This window comes from Nothoprocta perdicaria, unplaced genomic scaffold (assembly GCF_003342845.1).
Source record: "Nothoprocta perdicaria isolate Ctin4 unplaced genomic scaffold, notPer1 scaffold_324, whole genome shotgun sequence".
In the NCBI taxonomy this organism is placed as follows: Eukaryota; Metazoa; Chordata; class Aves; order Tinamiformes; family Tinamidae; genus Nothoprocta; species Nothoprocta perdicaria.
The window spans coordinates 155181-168959 of record NW_020455560.1 but is presented as its reverse complement, the minus strand read 5'-3'; the positions used below and the strand labels follow the sequence as shown (position 1 = coordinate 168959).

General features: G+C 41.3%; 1 protein-coding gene across 1 annotated transcript in view; it reads left to right on the top strand.

Moving 5' to 3' along the window:
- The window catches only part of LMNTD1 (lamin tail domain containing 1), a 15364-nt gene extending 4273 nt beyond the window's left edge, over positions 1–11091 (top strand). Inside the window, exons 2-5 of the mRNA XM_026043266.1 lie at positions 1303–1447; positions 7664–7850; positions 10238–10357; positions 10843–11091. Of these exons, the coding sequence (XP_025899051.1) occupies positions 1303–1447; positions 7664–7850; positions 10238–10357; positions 10843–11091 (701 nt within the window). The remainder of the gene's footprint in view (positions 1–1302; positions 1448–7663; positions 7851–10237; positions 10358–10842) is intronic.
- The last annotated feature ends 2688 nt before the right edge of the window (positions 11092–13779 follow it).

The following is a 13779-nucleotide window of genomic DNA, read 5'->3' as shown; positions in this document are numbered from 1 at the left end:
TCCCTCAACCTGCTGGAGACACTCTTCTTAATGCACCCCAGGATCCCATTGGCCTTCTTGGCCACCAGGGCACTGCTGCCTCATGGTCAACGTGTCCTCCACCATGACGCCCAGGTCCCTCTCTACGGGGCTGCTCTCCACAAGGTCAGTCCCTAGCCTGTATTGGTGTCTGGGGTTATTCCTCCCCAAGAGTAGGACCCTGCACTTACCCTTGTTGAACTTCATGAGGTTTCTCACTGCCCAGTTGTCCAGTCTGTCCAGGTCCCTCTGGATGGCAGCACAGCCCTCAGGGCTATCAGCTACTCCTCCCAGTTTGGTATCATCAGCAAACTTGCTGAGGGAGCACTCCATCCTTTCATCCAGGTCATCAATGAATAAGTTGAACATATTCAACTTTTGAACATATTCTACTTCCAAGTTGAAAATACTCAACTTTCAATATGAAAATATTCATATGGAAAATTGAAACTATTATCTAGCTAGAGATGGCAGTCCCAGTGAGCTGGTGAAGATAATCTGCACTGCAGTGGTGCTCTATGACACAGGCATTGGGCCAAATGAAGCTAGTTCGTGTTCCAATCATTTCAGGGCTAAGATCTAATGAGGGACAGATCCTCTCACAACAGTCAAGGCTACTCACTGCCCCGCTGAATCTTATTAGGATAAGCTGCCTGATGGAGTGAGTCTCTCCTATGACATTCAAGGTTTAACAGTGAAGGAGATTGTAATTGCAGAGTTTGCAAAGCAGGCACTGGAAATGGTTTAGTTTCTGGGGGAGACTTTGGTGTGGGAGGTGAGAAGCATTTTCTTAGTCCACGGAGCACATTACCTCTCTACAGTTCTCTGTGTCTTTGCCAGATTGGGGAGTCCCTCATGGTCTCTCTTGGACACTTATGTTAGAAAAGGAGAACATAAAAGGGATTAGAGGATATTATCATATTCATTTTGAAAGTGTAAAGAAGTCCTGGTATATTCATTGTCAGCTCACAGATGAGACCGTGCCTTCTAAATGCACTGAGAATACAGAATTATACCACTGAGAGCATGKTTTTTTTTTTTTTTAGCTACCCAAGGTAATTCTAATGAGGTAATAAATCTACATGTCAGCAACAAAATATTCACTTTACCGGCTGTGTTCTATTTTATAGCCATTGGTTTAAAGCTTTGAAGGAAGAGTTTGCTAAGCAGTGCTTTGCAATTAGAGGCAAAGAGGAAATTAAATGTTCCATTCTTGTTTCTCAGAACTTGTCTTTTCCTTAATATTACATCACTCAACATCTTTGTCTTTTGCTAACTCACCAGCTCAGCCCAAAGATCATGCTGAAATATCAAGCTGGAACCCTGTTCATCCCTCATTCACTCTGGGTGCTCACCAGAGCCTTGGATTCATGGACAGTCATGGAAGGATGCATTCAATTTATGATGACTACCAAAAGTCTGCATTCAGGTACATGYGATTTAATTTTGTAGCGAAGACATGGCAATTTCCGGCAGTATCTCCCTTGGGGGAGCAGCAAAACACAAACAAACCTTTCATAAGCAGCTGAGTTATTATCCAGCAGACCATGAGAGACCTCAAAGACTTTGAAATGCAAGGATTTCTCTCAATGCTTTAGGGGTAACTGTCCCTAAATGGGAATTTACCTTCAGAAAGGGTAAATCACCCTTCATCACCATGTCCCTTTCAGTGTTTGCTACTATATTCTGTCCAGGGCTGCAGAGATCCGTTGTTTGTGGTGGCAGCCCCAAAAAAAGGAACTGAAACCCTGTATCTCATAGTTAGTTTKGACTTGTCTTCAACTGAGGCCATCCAGTTTTGATTCCAAGAACAGAACTGACACTGAAGAGATCTTTAAAGGGTCCCACCACACAAGCTGCATAAAGGTACTTGAGGCAGTGCAAGGCAAGTAAGACAGTGAATTGGGCTTTACATATTTTATGTCAACCTAGAAATGCCATTAAAAAAATGAAGTATTATCTCCTGGATAAGCTAGTTGTCCCAGAAAGGCATTTGCCATAGTTAATTTAGCTCTGCGGGTACCAGGAGTGGGAAAGACCTGCACAAATTGATCCTCAGCTGGAGTCACTGTCTTAGCACTGCCTCCTTCACAGAAATTAGGATAACTGACAACCCCAGTTTAAAAACTTGCCCCAATATGGACACTGTTTTTTTATGGAATTTGTTTCACATTTTTCAGTGGGTAGGGAAGCACATATTTTTTAGTAATATTGTCTTTCATAATGTTGAACTTCTATCATACTAGTAGTATGGCTGAACTGGTAGTTCAAGCTCATAATGCTTTGCCTTTKGGGGTTTTTCCACCCATCAGTCATACTCATTCTCATATCACACATCCCCATTGCCTCTGTGATTATCTAGTTAAGATGAGCGTTTTATCACTTTTAATCTTTTTGGCACATATTAGCCCTCAGATCTCCCATTGTTTTTTATATCCCTCTGTGATTCCTTCCTGATTATCAATAACTTTTCGGTATTGAAGTGTCCTGGAATTAACTTAATGCATTTTATTCTGGATTCATGCCAGCCTAAATCCATAATTTCTAGTTGTGTAGCAGATTAAAACAAAACAAAGCATCATGGATAAGATGACCTTTTTGGTCCTTCAGGTCAAGAAGTTAGGAGTAGATGAACTCTGTAGATTGGAGTAGATTGCCTTTACTAGAAGCAGGAGAATTTCATTCATTGGCACCTATTCCTGACATAAGRAGGATTTAAGAGGAATTTTCTTACAGTTAGTGAAGCCACAGTGGTGCGTGTGAAAATCAAGATCAGTTCTTCACATTTTCCCTCTCCTGCACGAAGGGGATCTTCCACTTTGTGTGTTCCTGATKAACACGAATGGTGCCAGAAAGCTATGACAGCCTTTTTTCTCTCTGTCACTTTGCAAATGCATCATTGGCTTCCTCCTAGCCTTCTTTCGGCATTGCTGCTTGCTGACTTTTCTCAGTGACAGTGAACACTTGAGAGWAGTGGGGAAATAACCGCGAATTTATCAGTGAGGAATGCATTTCCCTACTGATAAATCAGTTTACCACTTTCCAAGAGCTGCATCTCACATATTTCCTGTCCATATTTCTGAGCTATCATGGACTCTTTGTACTATTTCCCTTGTCCTCATCTGTGTTTCCCCGCTCTCTCCTCCAAGCTTTATTATCTACATATTTTATTAGCCAGCTGTTTTATTGCCCCTTCCACATCACAAGTGGAAATGTTCCATGAAATGAGAGCTACCTGGAGTCCCTCTAGGTACCACAGGAGACCTAACACCTTTGTCTATGATTACTCCTTCTTCTCAGGGCTTCAGATATTTTCTGTGACTGTATTTATATCTAAGCCAATGGGAGATAATATTTTGAGAGGCACTTCATCAAATGCTTTTTTTGAGTCCCAGCTCTTTGATGCCTGCTGCTCTCTCTGCCTTATTCATTTTGTAATTCTGTCAATTTTATATGCATTTCTCTCATGGACTTAGTCTTTGTAAACCCTCAGTGCTTCTTCATGAATGTGTTTCCTTARTGAGATCTGTGTAATTCTCAGGACATTATAGGGAGAGCTATAACAAAAGGCACCTTTGAAAGCCAGCAAGAAAACTCCTGTTATGTTCAGAGCTCTACAGCTATTTCTAAATAACGAGATACAAAGTGCTGTTTGGTGGAGTTTGGGGAGAAAAAAACCCCTCTAGATAAGCACTAAGAGATAAAAGAGATTATCTTCCCCTTTATGTGTTTCCTTGCATTGTGCGAACTACTTTCCAGTGGGGATTGAGTCACGTCTTGTCCCATGTAGAAAGCAAGAGAAATCATTAGCTCTGCTAATTGTTGAAGATAAAGAGTACAAGAACACAAGGCAATGACAGTTTGGTTTGTTTGTGGTTAAACTTGTTAAATGTTAATTTAGACTTTTTTTMTTWTTTTTTTTTATTCTCCTTTGATTTATTACTACAATGGTGTTCATCAATACTAGAACACTAGCACTCTTTTTTATTTCATTCTGAATTTAAATTGTACTTTTTCTTGGTATAGGCCCTAATGAAATAAAATTGCATTGTAATTCACAATACACAATCTTTTAATTTGATACTGCATTATACAGCAGCTTTGGAGTTAGTGTGAAGATATATGGTGCACACCTATTTTGGTGATAATTCTATACTACTCATGATTCATCTATCYATATCTAATTTGTAGTGAAGCCACAGTGCAAGTATACACAAATTTAGTAGAAATACATGATTTAGGCCCACTGGGATATTTGGATATTTTTTGTAATCAAGTTTAATTTGCAACTCTGTTATTGAGAATTATTTGTGAAAATACTTGGAGTGCTTTGATGGCCATACATTTAATCACATTGTTAGTCATGGATACTGAGAAATGGGAGCTGAGGCCACATATTGCACCAGGTTTTTCAGCTATTAGATGTGTGTAGTGAAGATTATCACATGTGTCCTGGCACTAATGTTTGGATACAGCCATTGTGTGTTGCATGTGAATGTAGCACCAAGTCTTTCTCTAGCTTTTGCTCCTGACCAAAGTTAAAGCAACATATTTTTGGAGGGACTGTGTTGCAGAAGAAAAGGAGACAGTGACACTTGAATCTTTGTTTGCAGGTATTGAAAATGTTCAATATCTATTTTGCAACTAAGTGCATATGATACACTCTCACTGGGGATTAGTTATCAGATGTCCTGATCTGTACAGCTCTGTGCATCTCAGTTGAACCTTGCCATTTCAGGCCTACAACCACCCTGTATGCAACGTTTTGCAGTCTTGGGCAARTATGGATCTGTACCTTCACCTATGACTTTTCCTGTCCTCTCTCTCTGCTGTAGTCAAATCTGGTGGCGTACAAATAAATAGATTTGCGCTCCTGGAGGCAAGTCATTCCCAACATAATAATTGTGTCAATCAATAACTTTCCTAAAGCCGATGCTCTTAGGAAACTTCTTAGTTTCCTAGGAACTTAGTTCTTGGCATGTTTTGTAGTTAAAATGCCATTTTGTTAYGTCCACCAGTGCAGAGAGGACCTGTTCAAGTGACATCCTAGTGGCTGGTCATAGGTGTGTGGCTGATGTGCCCTGTGGTGCCAAGGGCACTGACATTTTCTCTCCCCTGTGGCAACATGCAGCTTTGTGTGCATTATTCAAACTTTTGGAGACTGTTCCAACACAGGATATTAGCTGTAGCAGAAGAAAGCACAGCATTGATGCACATTGACCTCTCCTCTATGCACTTCAGCACTTTAGCTCTTGTCTCCTAGGAKCTGGTCCAATATTTTGAGACATAAACTAACTTTCTAAAAAGAATTTCAAAACYTTCAGTAACATCTCCTTAGAGAGGTTATTCCTTCATTTAAACCCATAAAAGTCTATTGCCATCCAGTGAATGGCTGATTGCGCAAATCCTTGAAAGTCCTAGATGTTTTACTTTTTCCCCCACAACCTCCCTTCAAGAGCTTCAAGAGTATCCAATCCTGAATTCCCATGTCCTATCACCTGTTCCTCTATCAATCTCCTGCACTGTATCAAAAACTTGTCAGCTCTATTTTATATTCCTAAGTCTCMCTGGCTTCATTAAGGTCAAAATAAAGTCTTGTTTATGGAAAACCATGCCTTAATGCTTACTACCTAGACCTTTGATTCACTCTGCTGTCAGTTAGGATCATGCTGCTTACAAAGTTGCMTGATCAAAGTGGTCTTTTACAAATATTTTAAGAGGTTCCCCTCCCTGTTTGCTTTTGTCTATCCTCTTCCTAGATATATTTTGGTACCCAAGGCTTCTTCTTTACACAAACTTCCTTATTCCTTTGGCAGACAAATAGAAATGGGAGAAGAGTCTATCTAAATTTCAGAGTCATCAGCAAGAACTTTTTCCACTATACAGGTTAAAAGACTTCACCATAACTGGCCCTACACCCGCTGAGAGGGCAAAAATGGCAGGAATTTCTGATGGTCTCTGTTACTCTGTTTTTAGAGCACCAAATTCAGTGGGGTTCTAGTCCAGCACTGGAGCTCAGGGGTTGTAGGACTATAGAAAGTAACAGTGGGCTTGAGAGGCAGCATTTTCCACCTCCAATGTGCAAGTGATGACCAGAACTTCAGGGAGACTACAGGATCACTCTCTGCATCAGTATTTTGAAAAGCTCTCAGTTACACTTTGCTATTCCTTCAGTTGTATTGCTACAGTGTTTTGCAGAACCTGCTGAAAACTCAGGTCAAAATAATGTCCCCAAAACTGTTTAATGCTGGGTTATTTCAGTGAGGTGGCTTAGAGTCTGGTCCCACAAGCAGAGAGGAAGGGTGAAAGGTGGCAAACTGCAGTGGCTGGGTACAAAGAAGCAGCCAGGAGAGGGAAGAGTGTGTGAACGTGAGGAACAACAACTCAACCTGATTTGGCTGCCCAAAGCTTGCCGCAGGCACTGCCTYTCTGCAAGGCTCTCTCCAGGCCTCTCCCTGCCAAAGTGCAAATGGACCAGGATGGGAGCAGGAATGCTCTGGAATTATCAGATTTTGCAAAAGGGAAGACGCGCCAAAGGGAGAGACTCGCTCAGCGCTCCTGTCTGCCCACGGAGGGGACGGGTCTCCCCCGCCTCGGCTTCCAAACTGAGCAGTGCCCGCGGCAGCCCAGAGGCTGCGTGAGCAAGCGTGACTCACGGCACTGCTGCACAGCTGAGTTATCTGGGCTGGGTGGGCAGAATTTGTCACACTCTCCATGAGTGTTTTGCTAGGTGAAGCAAACACATCAGCTCTCTGGGCTATTGCGTCAACCTTTCCTATACACAGAGACGTACAGGACTTACTGGAACAAGACAAATGCAGCAAGGGCAAAGCCCTTACACACACAGCAGGCAGACACTGCACCAGTGCTAAATAATTAAACACAATGAAAAGTCGAATGATTCTTAGACGTCATTCACAACATGTCTAATAAGACCTGTGATAACCATTGCAGTCTGGGACAGAGYTTTTTAAAGCACTCTCTTGATACACATGTTATTTAAAGGAAGAGTCAAGGGATAAATCTGTTTTCCAGTGCTTGGGGGAAACTGTGGGATCCCCTACTCAGGCAAAAAGTCCCTGACCTTACTGCAGATACATAGTGGATCCTGCTTTCATATAATTCTGAAAGAGAGATGAAATCTAATCCTTGCCACATGGAATCTTTCTGCGTTGATAGTAAGGAGTTCCTAATAAAGATTTGTCTTTCTTTCCAGGCGGGAGTAAAGAGGAGTGAGAGGCAGGTGGATAGAGGCTGATGGGTGGAAGGAACAGCCTTAGAGATAGTGTCCTATAGATTTAGGCAAAAGCAAATGCAAATGGTATAATGGTGACTTTTTGCCTCATAAGAAATCTTTCAATTTCTGATAGTAATGGAAGTTAGATAGGCAGAAGTTAGTTAGTTAGAAGTTAGTTAGTTAGGCAGCAGATAAATAAGATACACTAATTTTAATGCAAATGGAGTTTTTAGAAGAAAGCTACTGTATGAAAGGTAAAAAGGCAGCGCTGAAAACATTCTGTCCATGGTACATTTACTTATCCTTAACAACTGACATGTAGAAAAGTGGTTATAAGGAAATACTTCTTTTTTTTTCTTCTTTTTCAATTAGGCTTTTACACTTTTGAATCTACTTCTGTTCTTTCAGTGCTACTGGAAACTTGATAATTGCTGACGTTCATCCAGGTGGTCTTTTTCTGAAAATCCTGAACTGTGCCCTTGAAAAAGAGGAGAGCATTGGGGACCATCTCCTGATGCAGAATGTCCAAGGTCAACCAGTGGCGGTATTCCGGTTTCCCCCAAAGATCAGAATGGCACCCGGCTCTGTTGTGACGGTGAGTGTGTGTGCATATTGCATGTATGGAATCATATTTTGGAAAAGATTGACACAAGTCATGATAAATCCAAAAGAAGCTGCTAGTGCCTCCCACCAGAACAAATCTGACATTCTCATGAAATGTCCAATGTTTCATGCTGCCCAGTAATGGAAATCCTGGAAAGTCCTTGTTCAATGCCTTCCTATTTCCGATCACTGCTCATAGAAGCACTCTGTGCTSTCCATGGTCATGCCATTCTTTTTTGCCAACAGTGGGTGTGGACTGAAACCTTAGATCAGGAAACCACAAAAATTAGAATTGGAAAGGAGGCAAACTGCATTTGCAACTAATGCTATATATTCCATATGCCACTAATATCATTCTGTGTGTAGTCAGGAGGTAGCTGTAGTAGGGTATCGAATGAAGAAAATAGTCGTGTACATTCAACCTGTGCRCACTTTCTGGAGACAGCTGTGATCTATCACAGTAAGGCAAAAAACAGTGTCCTTTCAATGGGGTTCTGTTCCTGGTTTTGCCTTGAAAAACTTATAGCAAACACTAACTTTCTGTGCCTTAGTTTTCCACTCTGAAAATAAATGAAGATGATGAGCTCTCCTTTGATTTCATGTCAGAACTATATGTTAAAAATCAAATACATGAGCTGCTACTTTACAAAAGAATGGCTTCCTCTCCAAGGAGTTCTGATGTACCTTTTTGCCATCTTGAATGAGTAATAGAGACCTAGATAGGATATAACATACCAAAAATCTGACGACTTCATCCTTATCCAGAACAGCTTTAAGCAGAAAACAACACTAATATGCATTTGACATCCATGGTAATTAAAAATGCTTGGACATGTGAACTCAGTGTGAATGAGGCTCAGTCATAAGTGTTGCTCAAGAACAACAGCCAGCTTCCAGCAATGTCTGGGATGAAAATAGCGAGCACCAAACCCATCCTCTGACCTGCCACAGCCTTTGCTGTGCTGGATAAAWCTGCTGGCTGCAAGGCACCTTGCAGAGGTCCACAGAAATGGTGTCCTGCTATTGGATTTTATGCTCCAACCATTAAAAAAAAAAAAAAAAGAAAAATGTTCACTTTTCCCTACTCTTTCTGAAATGCTCTGATCTGATCACTGCTGAGGACTTTTACAAGGTTGCCATTCCCATTATCATTAAATGACTTTGGGGTGAGCAACTGACTGACATAGAAGGTCTACTGTGTCAGCAAATGCAAGCAGGAAATTTCTGCTAGTTTATTCATTTCAAAGAGCAGTGTTCAGCCTGCCTGTTCTTGCATATAAAATTCACGTGCAGTAATGTTGGTGCCTGTCAGACAGACAGTTACACAGCACTTCCATATCCCAGCTCCAAGTGAGGACAAGAGATGAACAAGGTAAGACAGTCAAGGTAGATGCAAGAGGTGATGGTTGGAGTTTGGGCTGAAGCCTCCTTTACTACCAGGACTTGCTTCCGTTTCTGAGATGAAAATTGAGGCTCTACAGAATAAAATGAGGAAAAGTCCATGTTCATCAGCCAAGTTCATGCTTGCCCTGTGTGAGCCCTCTTGTGAGCCTGCTGGAAATGCAGGCTGGCAGGAGCCCAGAAGAGCCACAGTTGCTGCTGTCTTCTGATGTAAGTCTGGAAAGCCACAAATACTCCTTGGCAGAGAGCCGTATGGTGAGCACTTTGGAAGAGAGCACTTTTTTTTCCCCAAGACATTTCTCCTTTAAAATTGAAGGAGAATTGTTTTGGGTGCCAGGAAATGGTTAAAGATACTTTCTCACAGATGGCAAATGCCAAATCCTTTAGGAACACTGTTTGCAAAAGTATGCTGTGGCTCTTATGTAAGAGAAGTGTTTTCATAATGGGTCCTTTTGCTGCTGTGTTAGTGGTAAAGGTCACAAATAATTGTTTTAAATTTGTAAATGACAGCATTGTCAAATCTTTTGTATAAAGACAAAAGTACATTTTTTTTTTCAACTCCCCAACTGAGACAGCTTCTCCCTGAATAGAGGGAATCCAGAATCAAGCCGAGACTGGAATTTTAAAGCTGATATCACAGATCTCTTCAAAACTCCCTAGTAATTCAGAAAATAAAAGAAGCTACCTATTTTTAATCTTACTCTCAGCAAGTTGGGCCAAAAAGCCCTGGACCTGCTATCACTCCTTGAAAAATGTGCCTTTGCTAATCTTTGTTAATCCACAGGAGAGGTGCTTGAAAATAAACGGTATAACTAAGCAGCAAGTTCTTTCAGCTTTGATGCCACAGATAAAATAGGGGGCAGTGTCACAAAAATCAGAAGGGAAGAGGAAAACCTAATGCTTTTATAGAGTCCATATATTAAATAAACATCCAGGAACCATTTTGTATTTAATCTGATGGCTGCTTGATCTTTGCAGGTTTGGGCAGCAGRTGCTGAAGTGCTTCACAAACCTCCCTCTGATTTTCTATGGAAGAACCTGGAGAGATTCAGGACTGGCTTCAACTGTGCTACCATTCTTTGTGAACCTAATGGTCAGGTTAGTGTCTTGTCCAAAATCACTGTGTTTTTTTTCACCCAGGAAGCTTTCTTAGAGCCTAAACTTGACTTCTGTTGTCTCTGTTTACATCCATTCCTTCCTATCCACTGTGAACATGGAGAACAGATTGCTCTTTCTGCCTTCCRCAGCCTTTGACAAACTTGCAGTTGTCATATCTCCTTTTGTCATCCTCTTTGTGTGTTGCACTTTAACGAAGAAGAGTTGTTTTAAAGCTCTTACATGGCCAATCTACCCTAAATACATTTGAGGTGTGGAAATGGATTTTAAAGACCAATGAGAAAAAGCTCGAGTTAGGTGGATGCCATCAGTATTTCTCTCTCCAATGGCAAATGTCTCAGAAATTCCTAGGAGCGCCTACCCTTACAGCCCTTCAGCTCTTTCAGCCCTGGCTCGTCTACAATAAGCAATAATTGATGAGAAAATGCAGAATAAATAAGCAGTGATGTTTATGTTGCTTTTTTCAGGCTGTTGCCTGGTATATTCCTCATCAGTGTGGCAGAAGGCAGGGATGGGGGTCAAGTGAAGATAGGGAAAACTTGGAGAASATCATGAAACCATCTTCCTCACCATCAGAGCAGCAAGAGAAATGGGAAAGGGAACAGGAACCTACGATGATGGACACAGAGTGGAAAAGGCCTGACCCCGGGCAAACAAGAACAAAAAGACAAAGCTTCATTAAAAGGTATCCAGCCTTCACTGAACGCACTCTGTAATTACAGCACCGTGCCTGCCTGRCTTTGTAAGAGAACGAGTGTCTAAGACTAAGTGGAAAGTAAAATTCAAGTAAAAGTCTTGAAGTGTGACTTGATCACCGCATATTATTCACCATTTGAGCTTCATGGGCATGGAAGCCATCATCCAGAATATAAAACTTGGAAAGTTTTCAGCCCCAGATGTTGATGTTCACAGAACTACTTAACTTCATCTTTGGAAATGCCTGAACTCAGTTTTCCCTCAGTCCATTACACTTTAGACTGAAATAGTGATTGATAACCAATGCTTTCTGAATCGTGTCAAAACCACCTTATAATATCTGTATCAAACTCAGAATCGACAGCACCATGAAAAGCAAGAAGGTTCATTGAACTGACTGTGGACTTAGGCTGGTCCACAGCCACAGCTTGGCCTCAGTCAGGAAACATCATCCAGAGCCATAGACTATTTTAAGTAAGGAAGTCTTTAAATAAGGAAGTTTCTTAATGCCCTCCAGAATTTGGGTTCCAGAGGCTCTTAAACACATTCATGACAGAAAAAATATGTGCAGAGAAGTAGAAGTATTTCAAAACCAAGACATTAACCTATTTGGATGTATTCTCACAGGAAAAGTTGGTGACTCTTCCTGTGTTTGGACTGGTTATTCTTCTCTAGATTTCTTCTCCAGGCTATGGCTGGAGGGGTTCAAAAATGAGCATATTTCAGCGTAGATTAAACTGTTCTTCATAAGAATTGTCATTGAAAATGGCTGAATCTGTTTTGCTCAAGCTTTCTAAAGCAACTAAATCAGAGGCAGGGAGAAATTATACGAAAATTTGGTGCAAAGGGCTCAATTCTGGCATAATTATAAGCAATCAAAATAGAAAATTATAATATGATGTGTCAAGCAATATGGAAGTTGCAAGCCTTCCACCTACAACTAAGGGCAAAATATGTCAAAAATATGTGCGCTGTTTTTTATGAATATTGCTGAGATTTAGTTTATGTGTGCAGTAAAAACAGTATATCTATGCAAAATACAGTAATAAACATGATAATACAATACAATAAATAATGCAGTAATAAATACAGTATGCATATTTCATTTGTCCCTTGCACATCATATGCAAAATGTGTAAAAGCCACACAAAAAACTTAATGGATTTTCTGTTCACAGGGCAGAAAAGCCCTCTGCACCGCTGTTCCCTGCGCGGAGTGCTTGGTGCCAAAGTCCATATGCACCCACGCACCCTCACTTCTCCCTGATTAGACCACTGGCCATGGGCAATGACGGCAGCAGCTTGTGCAGGCAGTCCCGGTGCCAGTCAGCAAGGCCTGACCCAGTGCCAGGTGAGTTCAAGAGCAGGTGGGGTAGATGTAGCAAAAGTGGTAAAAAGTGGGGGGAAGTTTCCAACAAAAATATCTCAGACTTATAATGTGCATGTGTCAAACCTAGAGGTACTCCCACTGTCCATGGAGCTTCATATATTGCCAAGATAGAGGCAATTTCTCATTCTTAATCCTGATGCTGTTATGGAACGAGACAAAGCATAAGGAATCAGTGAGAGAGACTTATACTGGCTGTGGATTGTTCATCAGGCCCTGGTGAGAAAGTCAGTGTTTATTTCGGGTCCTTCAAACCCAGAAAGCTGTTGGCACACTGGAAAGAAGTCAGGGGAGAATGACAAAGTGTATAAATGTCTGAAGAGATTGATTCACAAAGATTGAAAGGAGCTGGATGTGTGTTTGACAAGCAAGGTGATTGCTGTGCGTGGGGTGCTTAAGCACCACAGCAAGGGAGGAAGCGGCCTTAGATCCAGAAAGCAGAACTAGAAGGAAGAGGACCAAGTGAAAGACAGAAAGTTTTATGCTGAATATGTAATAAATTGGAGATTTAATGATCTGTAGTACGGCGTTCTAGTTGTACTGGTTGCTCCACTTAGTATTTTAAACTGCCTACAATTTTTAGGTGCTTGGTGGCCATTAATTTTAAAGGAATTGGGTGTGCAGCTCCTGCAGATGGCTTTGCAAAGCTCACTCTTTCTTTACTGAAGCATTTAAAACTAAGTGAATTTCTTTGAATATACAAAAACAGCCACTCTTTGACTGGCGTGGATAGTAACTACATAGTTGTCAGGAATTTTTCCCCTTTTCTAAGAGTTTAGTGCTATGAAAAGCTTTTTGGCTTGAGCCAGGAAAGCTTCTATTCACCCATTGCTTAGTTTTATGCAGCTGAACAGTGATCCTGTGGCCAATGACAGCTGTCAGTAAGACCTTTCTCAAATGCTAAATCCAGGCTAGGCTGATGGCAAGAGTTGCAGGAGTCCTAATTTCATTTTTTCCTGGTCTGTCTGACTCTCTGTTGCATCAAGCATTTAAAAGGTATCTATTTTGTATCATGCTGATTTGTCCCATTTTCTAAACCTTAGTCGGGGTCTTTGTGTATTGGTCTGAACTTCTGCTGGGCTGGATTTTCCCATATGTAGAATCATAGAATCACCATGATTGGAAAAGACCTTCAAGATAATCAAGATCATGGCCCCACCCTGCCTCATCTACACATTTCACCCATCTGCACATGGTCACCCCACCATGACCCCAAGTGCCTCATCTACACATTTCTTGAACACTGCCAAGGACTCCACCACTTCCCTGGGCAGCTTGTTCCAATGCTTCACCACTCTTTCTGTGTAGGTTTTTTCCCTAAT